Source organism: Anguilla anguilla, chromosome 7, assembly GCF_013347855.1.
Source record: "Anguilla anguilla isolate fAngAng1 chromosome 7, fAngAng1.pri, whole genome shotgun sequence".
In the NCBI taxonomy this organism is placed as follows: Eukaryota; Metazoa; Chordata; class Actinopteri; order Anguilliformes; family Anguillidae; genus Anguilla; species Anguilla anguilla.
The window spans coordinates 17353328-17377533 of record NC_049207.1 but is presented as its reverse complement, the minus strand read 5'-3'; the positions used below and the strand labels follow the sequence as shown (position 1 = coordinate 17377533).

Here is a 24206-nt window from a genome sequence, read left to right as displayed (position 1 = left end):
TCACTGTTTGTGGTTTTCTTAACTGTCCCCAAAAATATTATCACCATGGTAAGTCCCAATCCTTTCTTTACGCGTTATCTAACTCGCAGATATGTAAGGGTGGTTGTAGAACCTCCGCCCAGTTGTACAGTATGTTGCTGAAACCTGCGGGATGAAAACTAGGGGCGGTAACATAATGTAAATGAAAACCATTTCTGGTTTATTTCTGGACTCCGGTTTAAAAATGTAAAAAATTAAACGCAAAATAATGAAAATATCTAAAGTGTTAAAGATAAATATTTATACACAATATTGACATTTTTTCATAAATCCATGAAATATATTATTCGTTATTTTCAGTAATGATTTCACTCAGCAGCGACGGTAGATTATGAAAAGTTGAGTATTATGGATAGGTTTTATTTTTAAGGTTTTTATTTTTTCAAGTGTCATGCACCAAAAGGTGCCCAGTCAGCATGGGCTTACAAGACACTACAAAAATAACAAACAAGAGCAATAACATAGCATAATGAGAGCGAAAGAACAAATGTAATATAATGCCATTCATAATGCATAATGCATTTCATGCATTATTTCTTTTAACGTTTTCTGCGCTCGCTACAAATTCAGGACTACAATTCCCATTATACATTGAGATATTGACCGGAAGTACGGAGAGAAGCTAAAAAACAACATCGTTTCTCTCCCAAATCTGAAATGTTTGTGGTGGCTAGCTAACCTGCTAGCGACAGTGGGGTCGCTACATTCAGTGTGATAAACCGCCGGAGTCTTTACGGTAAGTGCAGACTGTTCATTATGTGTTTGATTCATGTGGGCAATATGATTGAAAAACACATGTAAAAATGTCTGCGTTTTTTTTTGCCATGTTGGCAGTTAGCTGGTATTTAGTCATCTGATACCAACTAGCTAGTCTACCTACCCATCTGGGTAGATCGACAGATATGATGGCATGTGTAAGTTAGCTCACTAATTACTCAGCTGAGCTGTGTTCCGTTTTAAATTTAAATTGAAATGACACTATGGCTTTTCCTTCGTGCTAGGTACCTCTTTTAGCTAGCTATCTATTTGTGAGGAACAGTTCTGGCTAACACTGCTCTATGATGTGTAATGTTAGGCTGGTTGTATTTCGCTTGTTAGCCTAGCCCAATGAGAGGTAAAAAGTCAGATACTCAGCCGGCTAACCAACAATTCAGCCAGTCAGCGAAAGGTTGTCTAACGTTACCTTAATGTATAGCAGTGTTGTTTTTGCCACCAGTTTTTGATTTAGTCATGGTTTTAGACTTTTGACAAAAATGTGTTTGAATTTGTCATATTTTAGTCATGACTTCTTCATTCATTTTTGTCCGGACAAAAATTGCAAAAATAATATTTCTTTTTGTAGATGAAAAACTTCAGTCACATTTTAGTCCTAACTTACTTTTTAGCCACATTTAGTTTTTTGCCTCCAGTAAATGCCATGAATGCTATAAATATTTTGTAACATACTCAGAGTGTTCCTAACACATCGGTTGTGACAGTGCATGTCGCTTTTTTGCCGTGAATATTCTCCAAATGTCTGTGCGGAGAACAAAGTGTACATGTATCCACAATTTTAAATAATGTTGATAAAACATGCACAGTTTTGTATTGCATATAAAATTGTTGTGTTACTTGCCTACAGGCAGCTGAGGAGAACTGGCTATACCTGATATTGAGCATTTTGTAAATATAATATGCTTATATTTAATAACGTCAACACTGAAGCTCTGGTGATGCGATCTTATTTAGTTTTTTATACTTTTACTTTATTTTTAAATTGCAATTTCAAAATACCAGTATTCCCGGTGTGTCAATAACCACACCTGTGTTAGCTTATGCACCATATGCCACTGGTTATACTGAATACTGTAACAAGTCTACTTTATTTGCAGTGCTAAATAAATGAAAGCAACTTTGAAATCATGGACATCCATCTGTCCAAGTCACAGAACTGTCTGTGGTCAAAGTTCATGCTACTTTTCCAAACCATTGTTTTCTGTGTTTGGTGCTGCAATATTTGTCAGTTCCATGTTTTCTGATCAGTATTGGAAAATCTGAATCTGCACTCTCCACTGTCAAAGAGTGTCACTAAACAAAGACTTTGATGCCGCAACTAGTATACTGCACTACAAGGCAAAAAGCAGTAACTTCCCAGAGTGTAGAACTGAGGAAATGTTTTTCTTGTCTAGCCAAATGAGTTGTATGCAGACCATTAGAGATGTGGCAGTTTGTTTGCGGTCAATATGATCTTTTTAAAAATTTTAACATATTTATCCTGACATCTAAGTTGACCTTTGACCCTTCTTTGGAAATTACAGTGCCTTTGCATTGCATATGAAACATATTTGGTCATTCCAAAGCAAGAAGCAGTAACTGCGATTTTGTCTTTCACTTCAGATCCTGATCACAATTAAAAACAATACAGTATAATAATAATTCTGATAAAAAATACTTATTTAGATAATGATATAAGATTAATTTGGCTCAAACTGCATTGCAGCAGGAGTGTTATTTTACGTCTATGATTACTGTAGATAGCCCTTAATTTCTGGATTAATGTAAGATGGAAATGGCTCTCAAGCCGTCGATTCTTTTCTGTTGTTCTGAACCTCAGTGCAAACTGAGACTCTCCTGATTGCTGCAAAGTGTTGCTTATTTACAAATCAGTACTGGTTGTGTTTAATGTACTTCTGTCCCAAGCCGTCAATCCCTAGCCATTCACCCAGCCCTCAGTGTTTAATTTGTGATCTGCAATAGCCTGGTTGGGCACTCATTTTATGTATTCTGGTGCTTTTGTGAATTCCTTAGCTGCAGTAGATTGGTGAATCCATTGTGATGTTCCCTCTGTAGCCCTGCTCTCTCTGCTTTCCCACCCTCCCACCCCCTCTCCTGCTGCTCCATTGTCCTGCCCGAAGACCTGCACCCTCCCCCTTCTCCTTCAGACCCTGTGATGTCGCCTCCCTGTGATGGTTTCCTGTCACAGTACACCCACCACCATCTGGTTGCCTTCCTCCTCACCTTCTTTAGGTAAATACAGAGCCCGAGAGGTCAGCCAGTTACCTGCCAGAACAGCCTGTATACACACAGACACACACACACGCAGATGCATACGCACACACACACAAGTTAAATATAGCGCACGCTCACAGTCACACGTCTTGGGTGTTTACTAACCTGTTTACGCTGGACTGTGAGAATACCATGTTGTAAGCTGGACATGGCACAGTTAGGACGGATCTACCAGAAGGAGAATGTTCTGGGGAAGCCATCATCGTTATAAGCCCTGGAGGGTGAGGCTCAGGTCTTTCTTAAGGAAGTAGAACTTGCTATGGAGGAGGAACTGGAGATGGTAGGTGCTTTAGTGAAGATTTCCTGTGTCTGCTTTTCTAATTTCCCACATCACCCTTGAGACTGCTCCTACCTAACCTTCAACTCTGACTTTTGACCGTTGACCCTTGACCCTGGCTCAGCTTCTCTGTGCGAGTGGTGTCATGAGGCAAAGTTGCGCAGCTGTGAAGAACATTCCACTGGGTGGCACATTTTCATCATCCACTCAATGTCCTGCATGCATTATGCAGTGTTCTAACAGCACTCTGAATATCATCAACCACGAGTACAGATTTTTCTGCATCGCTTCAATTTATATCCTCATTCTGTGCTAATGGGCTGCTCTGGGGTTCTCGGGGTGCATTGAACAGGCACGTACAGCAGAGGGCGCTGTGACTGAGTGGTTTCCTCCCTGTCTCTAGCTATGTGCTTCTGCACGCCTCACGGAAGACCTTCAGCAATGTGAAACTGAGCATTTCAGCACAGTGGACCCCCTCTGTTCAAAATGACAGCAGCCCAGCCTTCTCTCCAGCGGAGGTATGTGTACAGGATGTAGACACACTTCCTGAGCTCAACTCTCCCTGGTTTCTGAGTGCTAATGGAGCTGTAATGGCGGACTTACCTGATAGCCATCGCCGACCGTGCTTTCAGTTTTTGGCGCCCAGTCAGCACAGTGGATTCAAGGAAAGTTTGCACTGTGCATACTTATATGTGTTAGCTATATCATAAGCAAACAAAGGAGAGGTCTGGTTTTGTACAATGGCCTTGTGAAGGTTAATTAGACTTAATTCAGGGTCAGTGTCTGTTGTCTGTTTGGCATATTTTTCTTTCCAATTAATGACCACTGACTATTCAATTTACAGTTACAATTTACAATTTTGACTTTAGTGAAAGTGACTTACGAAGGTGTGTGTGTGTTTGTGCACATGTTTTACAGACCTGGGAAGACAATAAGTTGTTTGCAGACTCTGAAGATGCTACACTATTCCTGGGGGCCCTGGACACCATCTTTCTCTTCTCCTATGCTGTTGTGAGTGTGGAGTTGGGGTAGTCTGGATGATGGGGGATCCACTGATCTTTTTCATCCACAGATGTGGATGTCCCACACACACATGGACATTGGAGAATGTTTACACCTGAAACAGACAGACCCATAACAGACACAATGAGACTGCCCTCTCACCTGTACCCACTCTTAACTACACACAAACACGAAGACATCTGCTTACGCACAAACACACAGGCACACACAAACATGCACACACAAACCAGTGTCTTCATCGGCTAAAATTATGACGAAACAGACCCAGACGATTTTTGTTGCAGTTGCTTTGTTGCACATATAAATATGTTACAAGCAGTGCTTGTCATTAACACCCGCCACCAGCTAAATGCGCATAGAATTCGGCAGTGTGACTGTATGACTGTACTGCTCATCCCATTGGCCACGCGCTTCGCCCTCGCTTCTCCTGGTGAACTCGGCCGAAGTCAAACATCCGAACACGGCTCCGTATACTAAAGTGAATAGCTGTAATGGCTTCTGGCTACAAATAAAAATTTATGCCCATTGTCACAAACATTGAGTATGTTACCAAGTATTTTATAGTCATGGCAAGTACTGGATACAGGGGATTAAATGTGGCAAAAAATAAAGTTAGGACTAAAATCTTGACTAAAATACATGGTTTGTTTCGTCGACTGTAATAAATATGATTTTAGTCATTTTCGTCTTGACTGAAATGATTGGAAAATGCATGACTTAAATATGACTAAGACTAAAAGACTATGACCATAACTGAATCAAAAGCAACACTGACACAAACATGAAGGCATTGCTCCCTAAAACAGCTTCAACTAACAGGCAACTGTATGAACATCCTTGGATGCAGCATGTGGTCTGTGTGTGCCTGACTGTGTTCCCCCTGCAGGGCCTGTATGTGAGCGGGGTCATCGGGGACCGGCTCAACCTGCGCTATGTCCTCTGCTGTGGACTGTGTGGCTCAGCCGTGGTGGTGAGTCAGAGCACTGTCCTGTGGTTTTCATCACATTTACCACACGTAGGGCCTGATTTACTAAGACCTTTAGGACATACAAAGTTCAAAACCTTTTAGCATATGCAAAACCGATTTGTCATGGTATTTATTTTGTGCCAATCATTGGTTGTGCTGTTAGTTTTGCGTGCGCTAAAAGGCTTTGCATGTGCTAAAGGTCGTAGTAAATCATGTCCAGAATGCACACCAGACCTGGGTCAAATACGTATTTGTTTTAGATTCAAATGCTTTTCTACGCTTTACTGGTCTTGTCTGGTGTATTGGAACCAATGAAATACTCTCAAAAAGTGCAAACCCTGCCTTCTGGTCATATTGGCAGGCTCAATTACACCAGGCAAGATCAATAGAGCACAGAAAAGTGTTTGAATCCAAAACAAATACATATTTGACCCAGGTCTGGTGCACACGTATTATTAGTTGAGGGCCATCTCTCTCTATCTCTCTCTCTCTTTCAGGAGTTTGTTTTTGGGACACTAACCGAATGGCTGCAATTCTACAACATCTACTTCTACTGCGCTCTGTGGGTCCTCAATGGCCTGCTGCAGTCTGCTGTCTGGCCCTGTGTGGTGGCCGTCATGGGAAACTGGTTTGGAAAATCCGGGTAAATGTAATGTGCCCCTTAATCCACCCCCTCAGCCCCTGCTACCACCATGTCAGGGTGTGTGAATGCCTTATCACACGTGTAGCTGTCATGTTGAATAAGGGAATTTTTCATATGCATCTTCAGCAAGGCAAACTTGCTGAGAATGCATGTGTCAAGTAAGGGAATGTTCCAGAAGACGTGCATGTCGTCTGTGGAGTGTTCCAGAGAGGAGGTTGGGAGCAGTGTGTCTGTGTGTCTCCACCCCCCACAGCCGCGGATTCGTGTTCGGCCTGTGGAGCGCCTGTGCTTCGGTGGGGAACATTCTGGGGGCTTTCCTGGCGTCCAGCGTGCTGAAGTACGGGTATGAGGTGAGCACGGGGACCGCAAAGGCTTGGACCTGAGAGACAACAGCGTGTTGTGTGGTTAGGGTTGCCACCTTTGTTCTGGCAAAATGCGGGACACCCGGTGTTGAAATGACTTCAAAGCAATCCATTACAAGGACACACATGCTTTATTCAACGGGAAAAAATAACAAAAGCACTACAATTTACAAGTGTAAGAAAAATATTGCATATTATAGCTTGGCTTTGTAAAGCTGATTGGTTTGACACAAACCAGGCTGAAACATCACAATAACATATTGTCCATCCCAGTCAAATGGAAACTATCAGTAACTGCAGACATTCCAACAACAAAATATAAAAAACAGCGAGGCACTTCACTTCCTGTTCACTTCCAATCAGTGAGGCAGCGATGATGACACTGACGTAACTTGCACTCTCACGCAGCAGCGCGCAGAGGCTGAGCCTGTCTGTCTGGAGCTCACAGTCACCACCAGTAAAATTACACTTCTCACTCCGCTTGTAAAACTGGTTTGAATGTTATTCTCAGCACGTTGAAGACCTAGTGTTATAGATGAAATGACGTGCACGAAAATACGGGACTAACTGCGTCACGTAATGAATCAATACGGGACGTTGCATTTTACACTGAAATCCGGAACAATCCTGTATTATACGGGGCGGGTGGCAACCCTGTGTGTGGTCCTCTCATAGCACAGTCACAAGGGGAATGTTTAATCAGCTGGCCCACTTAAACAGTGTGTGGATTTTGTGTGAATGAGTGCTGTTCTGTTACCGAGGACAACAGGAATATTTATGCAGCACTGTTTACTGACACTTTCCTATAGACCCTTGTAGAAAGCGCCTGTTGTGCTTTGTGTCTTCCTTCAGTATGCCTTCCTGGTGACCTCTGTCGTGCAGTTTGCGGGTGGAGTGGTGGTGTTCTTTGGTCTGCTCACCTCTCCCAAGGAAGTTGGTAAGTACAGAGCACTGTTACAGAGGCGAGCACAGGGCACTATTACAGAGGCTAGCACAGAGCACGGTTACAGAGTCAAGCACAGGGCACTGTTACAGAGGTGAGCACAGAGCACGGTTACAGAGTCAAGCACAGGGCACTGTTACAGAGGTGAGCACAGGGCACTGTTACAGAGGCTAGCACAGAGCACGGTTACAGAGTCAAGCACAGGGCACTGTTACAGAGGTGAGCACAAGCATTGTCACAGAGGTGAGCACAGGGCACTATTACAATATATTGTCATGCACAAATATCTTGATGAAGGTGTTGAATGAACATTAGCCAGTAGTGTTACAACATTAAACAAAGTCCACAGTCCTGTAATCCTCACTGAACACACTATGAGAGAGGCAAGTTGATGGAGCCAAAACTAAGTTTGAAGAAGTGCTTTCTGAGTCTGCAATATATGGGTGTACTTTGAGTGTGAGTGTATGTGTCATTGTGAGTGTGTGTACGTGTGTGGGTGTGTGAGCATGTGTGAGTGAGAGAGAGAGCATATGTGTGTGTGTGTGTATGTGAGAGAGAAAGTGTGTGTGTGCGCGTGTGTGAGAGAGAGTGAGAAAGAGAGAGTGTCTGTGTGTTTGTATGTGTGTGTGTGTGTGTGTGTGTGTGTTCTCCCTCACATGGCCCTGGGTCACCCCACAGGTCTGATCATGACTGACCTCAGACCAAGGGAGCGGGACTCAGACAGTCAGAGACCACTTATTAGTGACGATGAGGAGGAGGAGGAGGAGTTGTGTGATGCAGATAACTGCACCATTCAGTCGCAGGATGAGGAGATGGAGACCTCACCCACTCCCATAGGCTTCTGTCAGGCCTTCTGCCTACCTGGAGTATTGCCAGTAAGCATGATCTACTTATCACAATTTATTTTATTGCTTTCCAAAATGGGTTATATCCTTATGTGAGATAATGTCTGTGCCTTTTGTGAATTTCCATTTATGCCCCCTCGTTCAACTAACAGAAGCTTGGAAGAGATTAAGAACCTTAAGTCTTTCCTCATCTTTTTTATTTATAGTTTTCTTTCATACCAGGAATCAGTTTAGTTGCCTTTCTTTGAACCTTTTCCAGAGCCTCTATATCGTTCTTGTAGTATGGTCCCCAGAACTGTACACAATACTTAAGTGTGGTAAGGTATTGTATAAGATAAGTATAACTTCCTTGGATTAATACTCAATACTTCTGGCTGTATATCCGGCCATCCTGCCTACCTTTTTTACTGCTAAGATATGTTCTTTTGCCGGGGTTGTTAATAACACTCCAGTAGTACAATGCCATTCCTATTTTACAGAAGGCTAGCTTCAGTATGAAAGCCTTTTGGGTCTATGGAATTTCTAGCCTGTTTATGGTAAACACAAACGTGTTTTGGCTAGGCCATCACCAACGCAAAAGTTGGGCAAGTCAGACCCCCTCAAGAACTGTAGCAGCTGAAACAACTGCGCACTAGGAGCCCTGCCAAATGTCTGACCTTCTTGTGTGTGTGTGGTGTACTGTAGTGACCTTGTCTTCTGTCACTGCTTCCGCCCTCTGCTGCACAGTACTCCCTGGCCTTTGCCTGTCTGAAGCTGGTCAACTACTCCTTCTTCTTCTGGCTGCCCTTCTACCTCAGCAGAAACTTTGACTGGAAGGAAGCTGAGTCCGACAGGCTGTCGGTGTGGTACGATGTGGGCGGGATCGTGGGTGAGTGAGGCGCGGTGACGTGCAGCGTGGTGGATAGGCGGGGTTGCTTTGACCCACATAACCAAGGAACAAAAAAGCAAAAATGAAAATGAGTCAATTGGAAATGATACAGAAAATGTAGAGAATGTTCTTACTCCGAATCTATGACCTTAAGAGTGTTTTAATGGTTTCATAGCCATCTTTAGTGTACATTTGAAGCTATACTTTATTCATTATTTTTTTCCCCATTCGTCTTTTGCTGTCCCCTCTCTGGCCCCTCTTCTCTCACTCTACCCTCTCATTCCTTTGTTTCCCTGTTCTCTCCCTCTCTCCTCCTGTTTTCTCCCTCTCTCTCCTCCTGTTCTCTCTCTCTCCTCCTGTTTTCTCCCTCTCTCTTCCTGTTCTCTCTCTCTCCTCCTGTTCTCTCCCTCTCTCTTCCTGTTCTCTCTCTCTCCTCCTGTTCTCTCTCTCTCTCCTCCTGTTCTCTCCCTCTCTCCTCCTGTTCTCTCTCTCTCTCCTCTTGTTCTCTCTCTCTCTCCTCCTGTTCTCTCTCTCTCACCTCCTGTTCTCTCCCTCTCTCCTCCTGTTCTCTCTCTCTCTCCTCTTGTTCTCTCCCTCTCTCCTCCTGTTCTCTCCCTCTCTCCTCCTGTTCTCTCTCTCTCTCCTCCTGTTCTCTCCCTCTCTCCTGCTGTTCCCTCGCTCTCTCTCAGGTGGCACAGTGCAGGGTCTGATCTCTGACTTCCTGGGCAAGCGGGCCCCAGTGTTGGCGGTCAGTCTGTTGCTGGCCATGGGTTCCCTGGTGGGCTTCAGCCGTGAGTAGAGCCGCCTTGTCAGCACACATGCAGCAGTGCTGTGTAACATATACAGCATAACAGGACACAGTGCTTCTGTTTCACAGCATCGTTAAGATGCAGTTCCAGCTGTTGTCCAGCAGGGTGTCGTTCGACTGCAGTCAGACCAAGGTCATGCATTATTCAGATGATTGAACAGGGTTGCATATTATTTTACACCTTTTGTTTTTTTTTGTGATTTTCGTTCAGATTCCCCGAATGATCGAGTGATAAACGCAGTTCTTCTGGCTGTCACAGGTGGGTCAAAAGAGAGAAGTGGTTCTGTCAGCATTCAGACTGATAGTTGGTCACCTTTAACCTTTTCAGATAAATGCTCTCTATTCAAATGTTACCGTGGCGATATGAGGGGGCACTCTGTGGTCAGGCTCTGGCAGATAGCAGTGCTGTCAGGTGGGTCGGGACTGTGTCCCCCCCCCTTTGGTAGTCCTCCCTCACGGGGGCGTCTCTGTGGCCTGCAGGGTTCTTCATCGGCGGACCCTCCAGCTTGATCAGCTCGGCCATCTCGGCGGACCTCGGCAGACAGGAGGCGCTGCGGGGGAGGCACGATGCGCTGGCCACCGTCACCGGCATCGTGGATGGGACTGGGAGCATCGGTGCTGCTGGGGGACAGGTATTAGGCCGATACCTGAGAGAACAAGTGTGTGTGTGCGTGCGTGCGTGTGTGTGTGTGTGCATGTATGTGTGTATGTTTGTGTGTGTGTGTGTGTGTGTGCGTGTGCGTGCGTGCGTGCGTGCGTGCGTGCGTGTGTGTGTGTGTGTGTGTGTGTGTGTGTGTGTGTGTGTATGTTTGTGTGTGTGTGTGTGTGTGTGTGTGCATGTATGTGTGTGTGTGTGTGTGTGTGTGTAGGTAAGAGAGAGCAAGAGAGGAGAGAAAGTATAATACAGAAATTTCCTCAGTCTGTACGGTCATCTTGAAAAGTGAATTGATTAATGGAGAAAATAGAAGAAGAGATCAAGGAGCCAGTGAGAGGGGGAGGCCCTGAACGGGTTCACAGGTTTTCTGCAGAGTCTGTTACTTTTAATTATTATAGGAGCTTCCTAATTCCTAATTTATTTAGCTGAATTTTATAAGAAGCTATGTGTACACGTGTACTTGTGTGTGTACCTGTGCAGGCACGTGTACATGTCTTAGAACTCGTGTATAGATGCGTGTGTGTAAGAGAGTCAGGAAGCAACCTTTGTGTGTTGCTGTATTTCAGTACCTGGTGTCCCTGATTGAGAGCAAGCTGGGCTGGATGTGCGTGTTTTACTTTTTCATCGTCATGGTAAGAGCAGACGTGTGTGTGCGCCCACGTGCACTGATTTCATTATTTATTGTATTACTGATTTTCTACCCTTCTGCCAGTTCAGTCAATTGCTTTTCCACATGTAATTAATCTAGACACTCCCAAAGTAATAGGGTGCCATTCACCGTCTGAAGTTCACTGCAGGCTTGGCCTGTTTTAATTCAGCCTATACAGATACTGGCCCGATAGGTGGATACAGTATGAAGTCACTTTATAGGGTTAATTGGGCCATGTGCCCCCAGAACAGCATGTGTGCACCATGAATAGAATCTGCCAGCCTATCAAATTCTGCAGGATGCACATGGCACCATTCTTTCACGGCAAAGTCAATCAACTCATGCTTTGCTGATGGAGGAGGAAACGGCTGTCTCTGACATCGTTTCCAGAATCCCTTATAAATGCATGATCGCTTCTGATCTGGTGACCCGTATGCCAAGGCCATGGCATGTGGATTGCATAGTGGTCCAGCAAGCCATTCTGTGACCTCACATGCTCTGTGGATAAGAGCATTGTTTTCCTGAAAGACATCCCTCCCAGCAGGAAGGGAATGCTGCAATATAGGATGTGATGGTGAATGATCAGAAGCATTCAGTAGACTTCTATTGACCTTGCTTTCTAAGGGGATGAGTGCACCCAAGCCATGTCTGGAAAATGTAATCCACAGCATTATGGACCCACCAGAGCCTCTCAATGTTGGAACCAAGCTCTCAGGCTCATAGACCTGTTTAAGAGTTTGCTACACGTACAGTGCAGTGAAAAAAATATTTGCCCCTTCTTGATATCTTTTATTATTGCATATTTGTCACACTGAATGGTTTTGATCTTTAGACAAAGGGAACCTGAGCAAACTCAAAACACATTAAAACAATAGCCATGCAATGGCAGAACCAAAACACCCCCACACCCCCGGAAGTCATTTTGACACCTGCATCTCTGTGTCTCTCCGTGCTCTGTGCTACAGACAGGGGGCAGTCTGGTCTTCATCTTTCCCCTGCTTGTGAGAGAGGTGTGCACCATGTGGAGGGACAACCGGGGACGGACACACCAGCTGTGAGGGCCGGATTGTCCCCGCCGCTGCTCTGGGGCCCGGGGGGGCACGCCCCTCCTGCGTACGGCCCTCTTCGAGGGACACCCCCCAACTGACGGAGCACTGACCGCCCCCCAGACTCCTCAACTGCCCAATCACAGACTGCTACAGAACCAGCAGATGCCTGCAGTGTCAGGCGCTTTGCTGAAAGATGTTGGTTGGGAGTGAAGGTGTTCTTACACTACTTTGTGAACAGAGAAATGCTAGACAAGGGGCAACCAACCAAATTATGATAACCAGCTGGGAAACTAGCTGTTACTGTTAAAATGGTTCGCGCAGCTTTTGGCAGTTCTCATTTTTGTTTTGTCAAAAATCTAATGTAAACTTGTAACTTTGTGGACCACGAGCCAAGTGAAAAGTCAAAGGCCTGTTTCGGGTGAGGGGCTGGCCCCTCTCTTGTACTGCTCCCAAGAATGGGGAGTCGCCAGCTTAATATCAGTCATTCCAGTCCTATGAGCTGCCTCTGGGCATTTTGGCTAGTGATGGCTGATGTGAAAGTGTACCTTGGGGCCTTCTAGGACAGCGATCAGGTCGCCTTGTGAAGTTTGCCATGTATATATGCACATCCAGAAAAAGAAACGCACACTGACAAAAAATCTTACCTTTCCCCTTCTCTTTTGATCCGCAATTACTGACAGTGGGTATATATGGTCTCTTGTCAAATGATACAGTTTAAACTGTAGCATAATGGTTTCTTTAAAAAAAAAAAAAATTGTGATAGACACACATGTAATCCTTTTGTCAATCAGCCCTTTTTCATCATTGGCATGATTTAGTTGTCTGTAGTCAGATAGACGCATTGAATATGGTACTGTGATTAAGAAAAAAAACCGCTGGGACTATGTGGTAATTCTTGCAATGCAATCCCAGAAGTGCCAGGAGGTGCTCTGTTTTGCTGCTCTGTCATGGACTGAAATGTGCTTTTTAAAGATAAGTGGTTCTTCACGTTTGCACTTTTGATTTTAAGCTGTTTTATTTCTCTATGTAATGCTTGGAGACTGAGTTGGCATTTTTTTTTATAATTAGTCTTAACCGTTGTTATCCATTTCCACTGTCTTCAATTTCATATGCTTTTTGGAATCAATCATGTGGGCTCTAATGCAATCAGTGGGACAAGTCATCACCAGTTGTTACTGAACAATCCCAAAAGGGACAAGACTTGATATTTTCAAATAAATACAATACATTCAAATGACATATTAAATGGTGTTATTCTGTATATTTCTTTTTTAAATTGATTCAGAAAATATATGTATTCCTCCCGCTATGTACGTTAAACACAAGGAACAAGTTGGTCTTATTTAGAATACCCATGGCTTGCTGAGATGGGTTCTGTATCTGTCTCCATCGAAATGCAAGGCAGGAATAAAACACTGCAATAAATCCAATATTCTTAAGGCTTTTTTTCTGGTATACTTGAATGAATAGATGAAAGAATAAGATTAAATGAATAGATGAATCGAATGAAAGATTGCACGCATCATTCAATGGTAGCTGTCAGTGTTCCAGTTTATTGTTGATGGTTCCTTACAGTGAGCTGGAGGCTTTGAAAGATCTGGTCATTTGAAGCTGCTAGGTGGCTACTCCTTAAATAGTTGTGCATGAGGGAGGATACTCTGACAAAGCAACGACAGCACACCACACCTTTTATGTACATTGCCCTGCAGGATTCCTGGCTACTGTTGGTGCTAGCATGCTTGGGGATTTATTGCAGATTAGGGCTTGTCACTGCATCTGTCACTGGTTGGTGCATTGAAGTCCTACCCAAGAAAATGGTTTAATACCTAGACACTACAACTAAGAACCAACTTTAGTTCTACTTGTCAACAGCAGGGGGAGTCAGGTACACTGTGATTGCAGTGCAGGTATGAGTCGTCAGCTGACTCTGGAGGCATTTGAAGATGGAAAAGCAGTTCAGAAAAAAATGCAAATGGAGTCCGGCAGAACAGAGGTTTCTTTTACTGTTGGTCTAGATACAGACTAGTGCTTTTTCACAAATCTGGTTCCATGCAACAGAAAGGCAACTGTTAGCTGCCAGACCTCTAGCAACAGATGTCTGCAGCTTCAGTGTCCTGAAATTACAGCATTTAAATAGGTGAAAGTATATTATTTCAACCTGATCCAGACCGGTGACCAATAGGGTTTCAATAGTCTGTAGAAATGGCAGGCTGCTTCCATTAAAGTTCTACTCATCTAGAATTTGTACATTGATCATTCACTTCAACTCCCTGGGCACTCAGATGTTCACACATGTTCATATATATATATTAAAACACACATTTTGAATTTTACTGTTGTGGGATCGCTTACTACTGATTCCTATGTCTGTAATTGCTATGTAATGGTTATTCTCCAGGAAGCAGTCAACAGTGAGAAAAGACAAAGGACACTTGTATCCATTAATTCGTTTTTTATTCAGCTATTAGAAAATGGAGACTTCATACGCTATACAATTTCTATAAATGGTAGGATTTGGTTCTGAAACATTGTATATTCACAACATCAAAGAAAATGGAGAAACCACTTGAATCACAGAATGGGCAAAAAACAAGAGGTTGTTTTGCCCCCCTATAAACCTAAGCAGTAGTAAATTATACTGTCAATTTAAACTGTATACAAGGGTATAATTAACTCATGCATATAAGGCACAAAATACATGACAATATACCTGTAGCAGATTAATTTTTTTTTTTACATGGCTACACACCAATTGTGGGTCTGGTAGAAACACAAGACTAGATTGGTTAGTATCCCACAGTGAGGTTAATTCAACTCTCATCTATAGCAAAAGGGCACTCCAGTCAAAATCTGTGGTTTGATACTATATATTGTATAGCAGTATGTATGAAACATTGCCTTAATAACGGAAGTAAAGCTCAAGCCAGGCCTGAGCCTTAGCCCCCCTACACCACTGACTGGAAATAAAGGCATCTTCGAGCTGCAGCCATAAATCAATGGGAGGAAACAAATGTTTTCAGAAGAAATATTTTCGAACAATGAGACATTCCTCGAGCAAAAAAAAAATATCTACGTTACTTCAGACACACTTAAGGCCTGTTTGATATCTTCTGTGCAGTTGGAGACCAACAGGCAAGAGAAATTCCATCCAAAACATTTCTGCTTCCTCCAGCTGGCTTACAGGGGCAGAGCAGAGATGCATTAGCTCCATGTCATTGCTGTTAAGAAGGGGCTGGCTCAGGGCTAACAGCACTTTGGGGGAAAAAAAGCATTTGTTTCATACATGCCACATGACGTATAAAGGGCCTAAGTCTTTCTTGTTTAGCATATATTAACTCAAAATGATAATGGGTATCAAATTTTGACAGTTGCCTTACTTTTGCAGACAATATGACTGTCAAGAGGAGACGGCTGTGCTGTGAAGTGAACTACAGCCCTTCGTGACCAAAGCCAGGTTCAGACCTTTTTTCCCCTCAGTGAGTTTTTAGTGAACATCTACTTCATAGACCAATTCTACTGGCCCACAATGTCCCTGCCCCTATGTGTGGGCACAGGTGTCCTGTGGCCATACCCCCAGTCTCCCATAACACCATTGGAAAGAATATATTATTACATCCGTGACACAAGTAGTGCAAAGACGGTACAAAAAAAAAGAAAAACAATTAGTTAGTTTTATACAAAATGGAATTTATAATTATTTTCCTATACATGAGACAATGCATAATCAGAATAAGTTAAATATACTTTTAAAGTCTGTTTTGAACACACTGAAAGAATAAAAAAAAGAGCACATACCAAAAAAAAAACAAATTCAAACAGCACATCCAAGCAAATTTTTGCTCATTCTTGAGGTGAGGTGTGTAAACTTGTAGTGAAGTACAGCATATTTGTTGACAACTCATGATTGCTTCTGTAAAGTATATATTTTTAAAACACACTGTGCAGACACTGAGGCAGATGGTGAGGACAAGAGAGTTTAGACCTTTGCAGATCACAAACATTTTTCTTCTGAAATACCAAAGGCTGTTAGTCTTTGCAAGAAACTCCTTTGATACAAGCCCAGATACTCTGTTTCATTCTATTAGAAAACCCTTCCCCCCACCCCCATTCTGACCGTTTCTGGGAAACTTGTCAAACAAAAGCACGTCAATGAGTCAGAGACAACAGTGCTCAGATCTCCCACAGGATTTGGGTTTCCTCTGCACAGTCCGGGACTGAAGTGGGCTTTCACACTGGCTCACTGCGATGGCTGATGTACTCTGTAGCAAGGCAGCCATACAGGTGCACCCCAGTAGAACAGAAACATGAAGAACCTAGAGCAGTCCTCTCATGTAGCTCTCCCCCAGGAACATCTGACACAGGCGTAGTGGGAGTTGACCTGATTTTTACATTGTTTCTGTCAGTCGTACAACATTGGACGGGTGAGGTAGACAGTCCAGGTTATGGCTATAAAATTATTTTTTTCTTAAACAAAAAATTCCCACAGTAAAGCCCGCTCCAAAGAAAATCTCAAAAAATGTGTCATTTTTTAACTCTGCACTAATATTGGCAACAGACACAATGAGCACTGTAACAACCATATATCACGCTAAGTTCACTAATGCAAAGAATGCATTAAGCTTCATATAATCTTCTCATTTCCTGATCATTTGCTTTGGTGACTATAATAGTATATCCTTTTTAAAAAGGGCTCAGTAGAAATTGGCTGGTTCACTTCAGTGTCACTGTCCCTTTTGTCAAACAAGTTTAAAGGAGTTTATTCAACTGCCAATCATGTCAATTTAATGGAGCAAAGCTTCTTTGGTCAACCGCTTAAACAAAATCTACAATCTATTTACAGCATGGTACACACACAAAGACACACGCACACAGGCACACGCACACACAATTCCACGAACCTGCACAGTAATGCGACTGTGACGCAGGTAGATTTATAAATGGTTTGAAGTATTCTTCATGATTTGTGTGCATTTATGCACATGTACATACCGTATAAACCTTCACACATTAAAATATGTCCCTACTCTGTTCTGAAAAATCATAATCAAACCTAACGCTATCAGTGCTACATTCCCTTTATTTACTAAAAGGTTGCAATTAGAGCCTCTAATATGTTGCTACAATGAAAGGCAAGGCAGAATATAATTTGCTACATTGTTAAAATAGTGTTACAAAAGCTACATATAAACTACGAACCAATATCAGATATGTCATACTTTAAGGCTTTTAAAATTTCCTCTGCTGCTCAGAAGTAAATTATAGGACAGAAAATTCAAACATTATTTTGTACAATAAAATTAATTGGTCAATCTATTTTTGATGCACTCTGCCAAAGTATAAATGTCGAACGCAGCACACAGCTTGTCACCATGTTTGGATTTAAGTTGGATAGATGGGATGTTTTGTAAGCTAATAAAAAACACTTTATTACTAAAGGTCATTAGAATCTGCTGGGGCTGCAGCGTCAGAGTAGTGATCTCAGTGGCTCTCTGACTGTCCAAGCTACGTTACGATTTCTGACCTTTTCTCCTTGGGAAAATGCCTCTGGGGCAGTGCTTAAAGGGAGCACGGCTTGCTGAGCAGGCAGGATTAAAACAAAGGGCGAAACCACACTGAGCATCACGTAGAGAAAAGCCAGCAGGATGGAATGGCTTGTAGTCTGGGGAGTGTTATGAAAACAATCAAAGGTATTGTTTCTAACACCACAAACAAGGAAAGGTCCTGACCTCTCCCAACAAAGTTTTTTTTCTGCTAAAAATAGAGTGCGTTAGGGTTTTTCACAGTATACTTTAAAAATTATAGTGTAAGGTAACTAATGTTGCTATAAAGCACATCTGTCAATAGCTACATATAATCAGCAATATAAATATTTCCAAATGAAAGTCTCATCGAATGAACTGTAATGAGTTTCTTGGGACTTAAGCCTCCTTAAACAAAAAGGTGTTGTGTAAAACAAAGAGATATTTGTCTGAAGTTTTTTGCCCAAACAGGACAAGCTTATAGCCATCAAAATATTGTAAGTGAAGAAATGATATATACAGATGTATATACAGATGAAGAGTACTTATTGTCCATGAGCACTGTATAGTCCCTCATCATGGTGTTGTCTGAGGCCCTCCGCTTACTGGAAAACAGGACCCTTATGTTGTAAAGACTTCTTCTTCTTCACAGAAAAAAAGTCTGAGGAAACATAAAAAGAAAATAGCACAGCAGCATTAGAGTGGGCATCTGCTTACTGAACACTACAAAAATACAAACAGCTACAAAACATTTTACAGCTAGGACATTGTTTTCTCTACTTCTAGACTACAGTAACTGCAGAATAATCAGTCATAAAACCTGTTGGCTGCTATTTTGTCTGACCATAAAACATTGGCTCCAATTAATCTTATCATACCTAGCAGGAATATGAGGTTGTACGTGCTTCCTCTCTCACCTGTAATGGTGGCCTGTCTGCGTTTGAGAGGGCTGGAGGAGGCCAGCCGTTTCTCGGCCTTGCAGCTCCTGTACGTCTCTCTGGTTGTGATCTCCAGGTACTCCTGCGTTTGGGAGACGTCGGCAGCCCCTCCACCTGGCACCTGTGCCCTGGGCCTGATCCCGGCCTTCACCACACAGTTGCGGTAGAACGCCGGCACATCCTGGCACCGCAGCTCCTCCCACTCGATGGAGCCCTGGCCAGGCCTGTCTCTCTGGAAGTCGAAGTTCCACCTCTTGTTGGCCACCTCCACGCTCATGCACAGCAGGCGCTGGAAATCCTGCTGCAGCTGCTGGTGGTCGACTGGGCCAAACAGGCTCCTGCGCACCGGCCCTCTCCGCAGCTTCACATCCACGTCCTCCCTGCTTGTCTGCATGCTGTCCGATTCAAAAGACGCCATCGCCCTGTTCCTGAAAGAAACAGGAAAGTCAAGAACTTATCGAAGAAATCAGACTCACATAATCTCTGCAACAGTTAATTTAACACTTATACTGAGTGGGGAAACCACGAGAACACCTAGTCCCCAACACAGTTCACATGGTTCCCACCCTTACGTAACAGCGGTGACACACTGCAGGGCAGGCACAGTAGTTTAAGAGACAAGTGAAATGGTAATGTTAACACCTGAACAATGGAACCTGTTACTGTAATTTTAATGTATATCCTACTGCCAATAAAAAGGGAATACAGTTGGAACCTACTTTGAACCCCCCCCCCCCCCCCCCCCCAAAAAAAGAAAAAATAGCATGTCCTGTGTACCTGTTAGAATATGTTTCAGTCAGTATGTTTAAGGAAACTTGGAAATATGGGAGGGCTACCTTATGAAAAAGAAAAAAAAGAAACACATGATAATCCCTCCACACCTAGGGCAAGTTTGCCTCTTGAAATGCCCCATTTGGCGCCAACGGCTCAACAGTAAAATCCTGTTCAACAATTCCCTGGCACTAAAATGCCAACCGCGTCCGTTTGGACAAACGGTATGCGCCGTTGAACCTGGACAGTCAACGCCTAACAAATTAAGTTGCGCCAGTAAGAAACGGTAACACTCTTAAAAAGGTTAACTGCTTAACTTGCGCTTAAGAATCGGTAAAAATGATCTAGCACCCACTGGCGTCTGCGTCCCAACATTTGTAAAATATCTGAAATTTACATATAAATATGGTAGAGTATGTGGTTTGAAAACTGTAATTAATGCGTCGCAAAATGGAGCAATTTCTAGGTGTTTGATTGAGAGAATTGCAAAACGCCACCTGGCAGAGGCGACTCAATATTTCGCAATACCGACCTCCCCTTCTATACGCTCTATGGAACGAGAAAAATCAAACCTGACCCTTTTAGGAATTTACAATGTAGGAATGAAAAAATTAGAAATACTATCGGTCAGAAGAAAGAAGAAATGTCAGGGGGAAACAGAACGTCGGGTTAGACTAAAAATCCGTTATCTATGTTATAAAATGGCTTAAACCGAAAGGTTTCCACAGCCTATCACTTAACACGTTTCTTGTGTGACGCAGTTTGTTTTTCGGTAGGCTACTACCAGACCAGTAGCCTAAGCAGGGGTGCCTTTCATCGTCTAAGTTTATTACCCAAAATATCGATCGAAATTAAATCAGTTGATTTCATTAAATCTTTTTTTTTTTCTTTCTCTCAATCAGTTGGGAATCCTGTAACACTAGCCCGTTGGGTCCTCTTCCAAATTCAACGTTACATTAGCTACCGTTAGGTACAGTCGTTGTATATATTTTCGTTTTAACTGGTGCATGTGTTATCGATTGCTTACCAAATATAATTCTTGTTTGGCAAACGTTTTATTTTCCTTATCTGGTTACGGAGTTTTATACATTGGTATAACTGTTCAAATCTGTCAGCAGGAAAACAGTAGATTCCTTCAGAGCAACAAAATAGGTCACTAGTATTTTTAATGTGATCTTTTATAAGAAATACTGATCTCCATTGCAAGAAGCACCTCCACATTTTGCCTTCGAGTGAAAGTTGTTTACGTAGAAAAAGTGGGCGCGGTACGGAGATCGCATTACTAGCTACATCACGCACTGCCTTACACTCACAGAAACTTCACTGTATACTGGTACTACAAAACATCCGCTTCAGAAAACAGGAAAAAACTTTGAAACTTTGTCATACACCATTAGTGCACATTGTGTTCCCTTCACAAATTACTGGAATTAAACAAACAAGGTATTTTCAAGTTAACAGTTCTAATATGGAGCAAGTGACGCAATACAAATGCCATATCCAGTCCATAGACTAAATTAGGCATTGGTCCTATAAGGCTGATGGCTATCCAACACAAATATCATGTTATCCAGAAGAAAAAAAAACCAAGGAACAATTCGATTCGTGGACGGGTGATTTCTCATAAATTAATTTAAGAAAAACCATTTTAAAAGAAAATTTTACCATAAAAAGTAATGTCATTCATGCAGTAGCCTACAACGTGAACGATAAAACAGTTGCACTTAAGGGCAGAAATATAAATAATTCATTCACAAGAAAAAGATTAATGGTAAACCATTCTGAATATTGCCTTAGCGATGGAGCGACAGTACGCTACAGTACGACAGAGTATTTTCTATCGGCTACTTACCATCAGAGTGAAAACAATCTCTTCCAATCGTGAAAAAGTTCGAACTGCTGCAGATTACAAATCAACGACCTTTGTCCTGACAATATATGAGTGGTCCTGACAGCCTCCAAACAAAAAATGTTACCATAAACACCTGAGAACACAAGTAACCTACTGTGTTTGCGACTGCCTCAGTTCTTACTCCTGCCTTGTTTGTTACGGACATTGGAAGTTCGGGACGTCCTACAGTCAATTTAGTCACGTGACAAGATTCACAACGATCTTTCTTCAGGCGCTGGATCTGTGCTACATTCTCTGGATCAGTGCCAAAGAAAACTACTTCTTGCACAGCTCATTCGAAAAACAAGTAACCTAGTTAGAACAGACTTCATGCAATTGTAGCAAAGTGCTATCATTTGACAATTACAGGTTTGTCAAACACTCCGTTAAATCTTAATAAAGCATTACGATAGTGTTTGTGAAAATACATAGCCTATGTTTATTAAAATTACTATATTTATACTTAAAATGCATTTCCTACCCGTTTCGGCTCTTCAAAACCGTTTCTTTGGGTTGTGGTCGGTCACCGTTAAACTTGCAGAAGGGCACTAGCTGAAGTGAAATAACTTAAAATAGTATCCGCGGTGCTTTGCAAGAAGTAGGTCAGATTTCTTGGCACAGTGCAGTCCTCCCCCCTTCGCGCCACTATTTGACACACATTCCCATGTTTTGCTTGCATCACATTTTGCCTTGGCACAGTTTCAGCACTCAAGTCACGTTGATGTGCAACGTGACTGTGATTCCTTCCATTTTACTCCTTCTCCCGCAATTTCAACTTTCTGTCCGAATCGTTTAAACGTCGTAGAAATTATGCATAAATTGAATTTGAAAAAAATATTATTGTATTAATTTTTTTTATATTTTTTTTTACAATTAACAGTTACACGACATTAACTGCATTGGAACCTCTATGTTTTGAACCACTTTCTGCAATTAGTAAATATGCATAGATACTTCAAGAAATGTTTGATTTTAACTTTGCACGAGATAAACATATTCTTGTGCATTGTAACTTAATAGCTTAGGGTAGCAACGCTAGTTCCATTGCTATTTTTACAAACCCTTAATAAGGTTATATAGGCTAAATTTCCCACTTCTTACTTGTGGAATATATCCCCCTGGCGTTCAAAATAATCACTTATTACCTTATCCACTTTCTGCTCAATGTGTGAAATTAGTTGTGACTACATGCTGTGTTAGCCTATTACTTTTCACCTGCAGAGGAAAAATTAGAAAACATGTTCTTTGATTACATTTTCCCTTAAATATGAATAATATATGAAGCTTCAAATAGGTGCATGGCATTTCACCATTATTTTGCAGACTTATTTCAGTTTTATTACTAGATAAGTTATTTTTCCATACTAGACCATTGTGACTGTTTCTGACATCCATTTTAATTACACAAAATTTTAAGTCAACACAAACCAAGGTATTGACTGTGTGTGAGTTGAGTGTTTGTGTGTATGCCTTTGCATTCATATGAAAAAGAACAGAGCAACATTACACTCAGTCTTCAGTGATAATCTCCCAATGATCAGCACCTTCATTTATTCTCTTGGTGGACGCCATCATAAACCTGAAATTGCACTTTACAAAATAATCACCACCCCACACTGGAGCCTGTTGCTGTGTGATGTCTCAGCAGGTTCTAAGTATTATACCGTTATGTGGTTTTCCACCCACATATAAGAAGTAGATATTACATGCTCCACAACCCAGATACAGAGATGGTGATCATTCTATGCATGTAATTAAGCTCATTCCGATTACTTTCTCTTCTGATCGCTGGCTGGAACTCATCTCTGAATTTATGTGAATTGTCAGGTTTCTAAAGATGATGATGTCATTTGTGAGGAATGTTAATGAGGAAACATTAAATCATAGTGTTTAATGCAATGAAGGTAGTTCACTTCAGACCAGGTCCCCACTATTTAAATGTTTTCATATTTTCCTTCTTAAAGGAATATTTTGTGTGTGTGAGAGAGAGAGAGAGAGAGAGAGATAGGCAAAGCATCTTACAATACAGTATATATGTTGGTTTCTTTCTGTGGCATCTCTCTTTTGCCATATTATGTCTGGTTTGGATCATTTATTGGACATTTTTATTGGCCTGCTTTGAGAACGTGCCTGTGTCAGGGGGTTCCATTAACTCATAACAGGTTTTTTCCCCACATTTTTTGTGCAACTTGGCAGAACAGCTGTGAAACTCTACAAAGCATGCTATCAGTCATGTTTATGTTTCAGTGGTGTTTTTTGTCCATTTGTTGGTACTTGTTTGTGGACAGTAAGTTGAACTTTGTTCTCTCTCTCCTGTACTTTTATTCTGTTTTGGCAATGGTCAGGACTTTTGTTGATGTAAACAAGCTGTTCTGTTCAAGCTTTTCTGTTGTGGGGTATACCAGCATACAATAGCTGTAATTTCCTACTAGTCGGGGAGACGTGAAAATTCAGTCTGCAGCACTCATATGAGCTATTATGTACAGCCCTGTAGCCTGTACCTCCCATGTTGTGACAGTTTCAGAGCCTCAAGATGCCATCTATTGAGCTATCATGACAGTCATTCTATTATGGTACCCACTACTATCGTATTATATAATTTAGGAATATAATAATGACTGGTCTACTTATAAGCAAGCCATACAATCGTGTAACACATTAACTGTTTTATTCCAAAGTAGTGTTTACCAGTAACAGTATGAAAATTGTTAGCTGATTGTTTTAGACTTTTCATCTAATTACTACAAGCAAATAAATATGGAATCACAAATGGTCGTTGCCACAATCAAATATAACTCATTTTTCTATTGTGTGGAACAACTATGCATTAATGACAAAAGAGTTAAATTGTGTAATACTCATTTTAAACATTATGGACTAGTCACAAAAGCATGGTGAAAAAAATGAAAAT

General features: G+C 42.0%; 2 protein-coding genes across 4 annotated transcripts; one reads left to right on the top strand and one right to left on the bottom strand.

The window, feature by feature from the left end:
- Positions 1 to 651: 651 nt before the first annotated feature.
- Positions 652 to 13601, top strand: slc37a3 (solute carrier family 37 member 3). 2 transcript variants are annotated; one of them, XM_035427431.1, is made up of 15 exons: positions 652 to 775; positions 2934 to 3045; positions 3768 to 3882; positions 4283 to 4375; positions 5274 to 5357; positions 5852 to 5997; positions 6251 to 6347; positions 7212 to 7296; positions 7981 to 8177; positions 8874 to 9015; positions 9705 to 9806; positions 10035 to 10082; positions 10304 to 10455; positions 11045 to 11110; positions 12093 to 13601. In XM_035427431.1, exons 2-15 carry the CDS (start codon positions 2969 to 2971, stop codon positions 12183 to 12185), a joined length of 1497 nt encoding a protein of 498 aa, XP_035283322.1. In that variant the 5' UTR covers positions 652 to 775; positions 2934 to 2968; the 3' UTR covers positions 12186 to 13601. The 2 variants fall into 2 exon arrangements, with proteins under 2 accessions (XP_035283322.1, XP_035283321.1); XM_035427430.1 differs by having other exon boundaries at positions 2869 to 3045.
- A 1012-nt stretch (positions 13602 to 14613) lies between these two features.
- On the bottom strand, positions 14614 to 21926 carry cdkn1d (cyclin-dependent kinase inhibitor 1D). Of its 2 annotated transcripts, none has more exons than XM_035426712.1 (3): positions 21777 to 21926; positions 18613 to 19061; positions 14614 to 18356 (listed from the first exon to the last, which is right to left on the bottom strand). In XM_035426712.1, exons 2-3 carry the CDS (start codon positions 19049 to 19051, stop codon positions 18298 to 18300), a joined length of 498 nt encoding a protein of 165 aa, XP_035282603.1. In that variant the 5' UTR covers positions 19052 to 19061; positions 21777 to 21926; the 3' UTR covers positions 14614 to 18297. The 2 variants fall into 2 exon arrangements, with proteins under 2 accessions (XP_035282603.1, XP_035282602.1); XM_035426711.1 differs by lacking the exon at positions 21777 to 21926 and adding an exon at positions 21257 to 21503.
- Positions 21927 to 24206: the final 2280 nt, after the last annotated feature.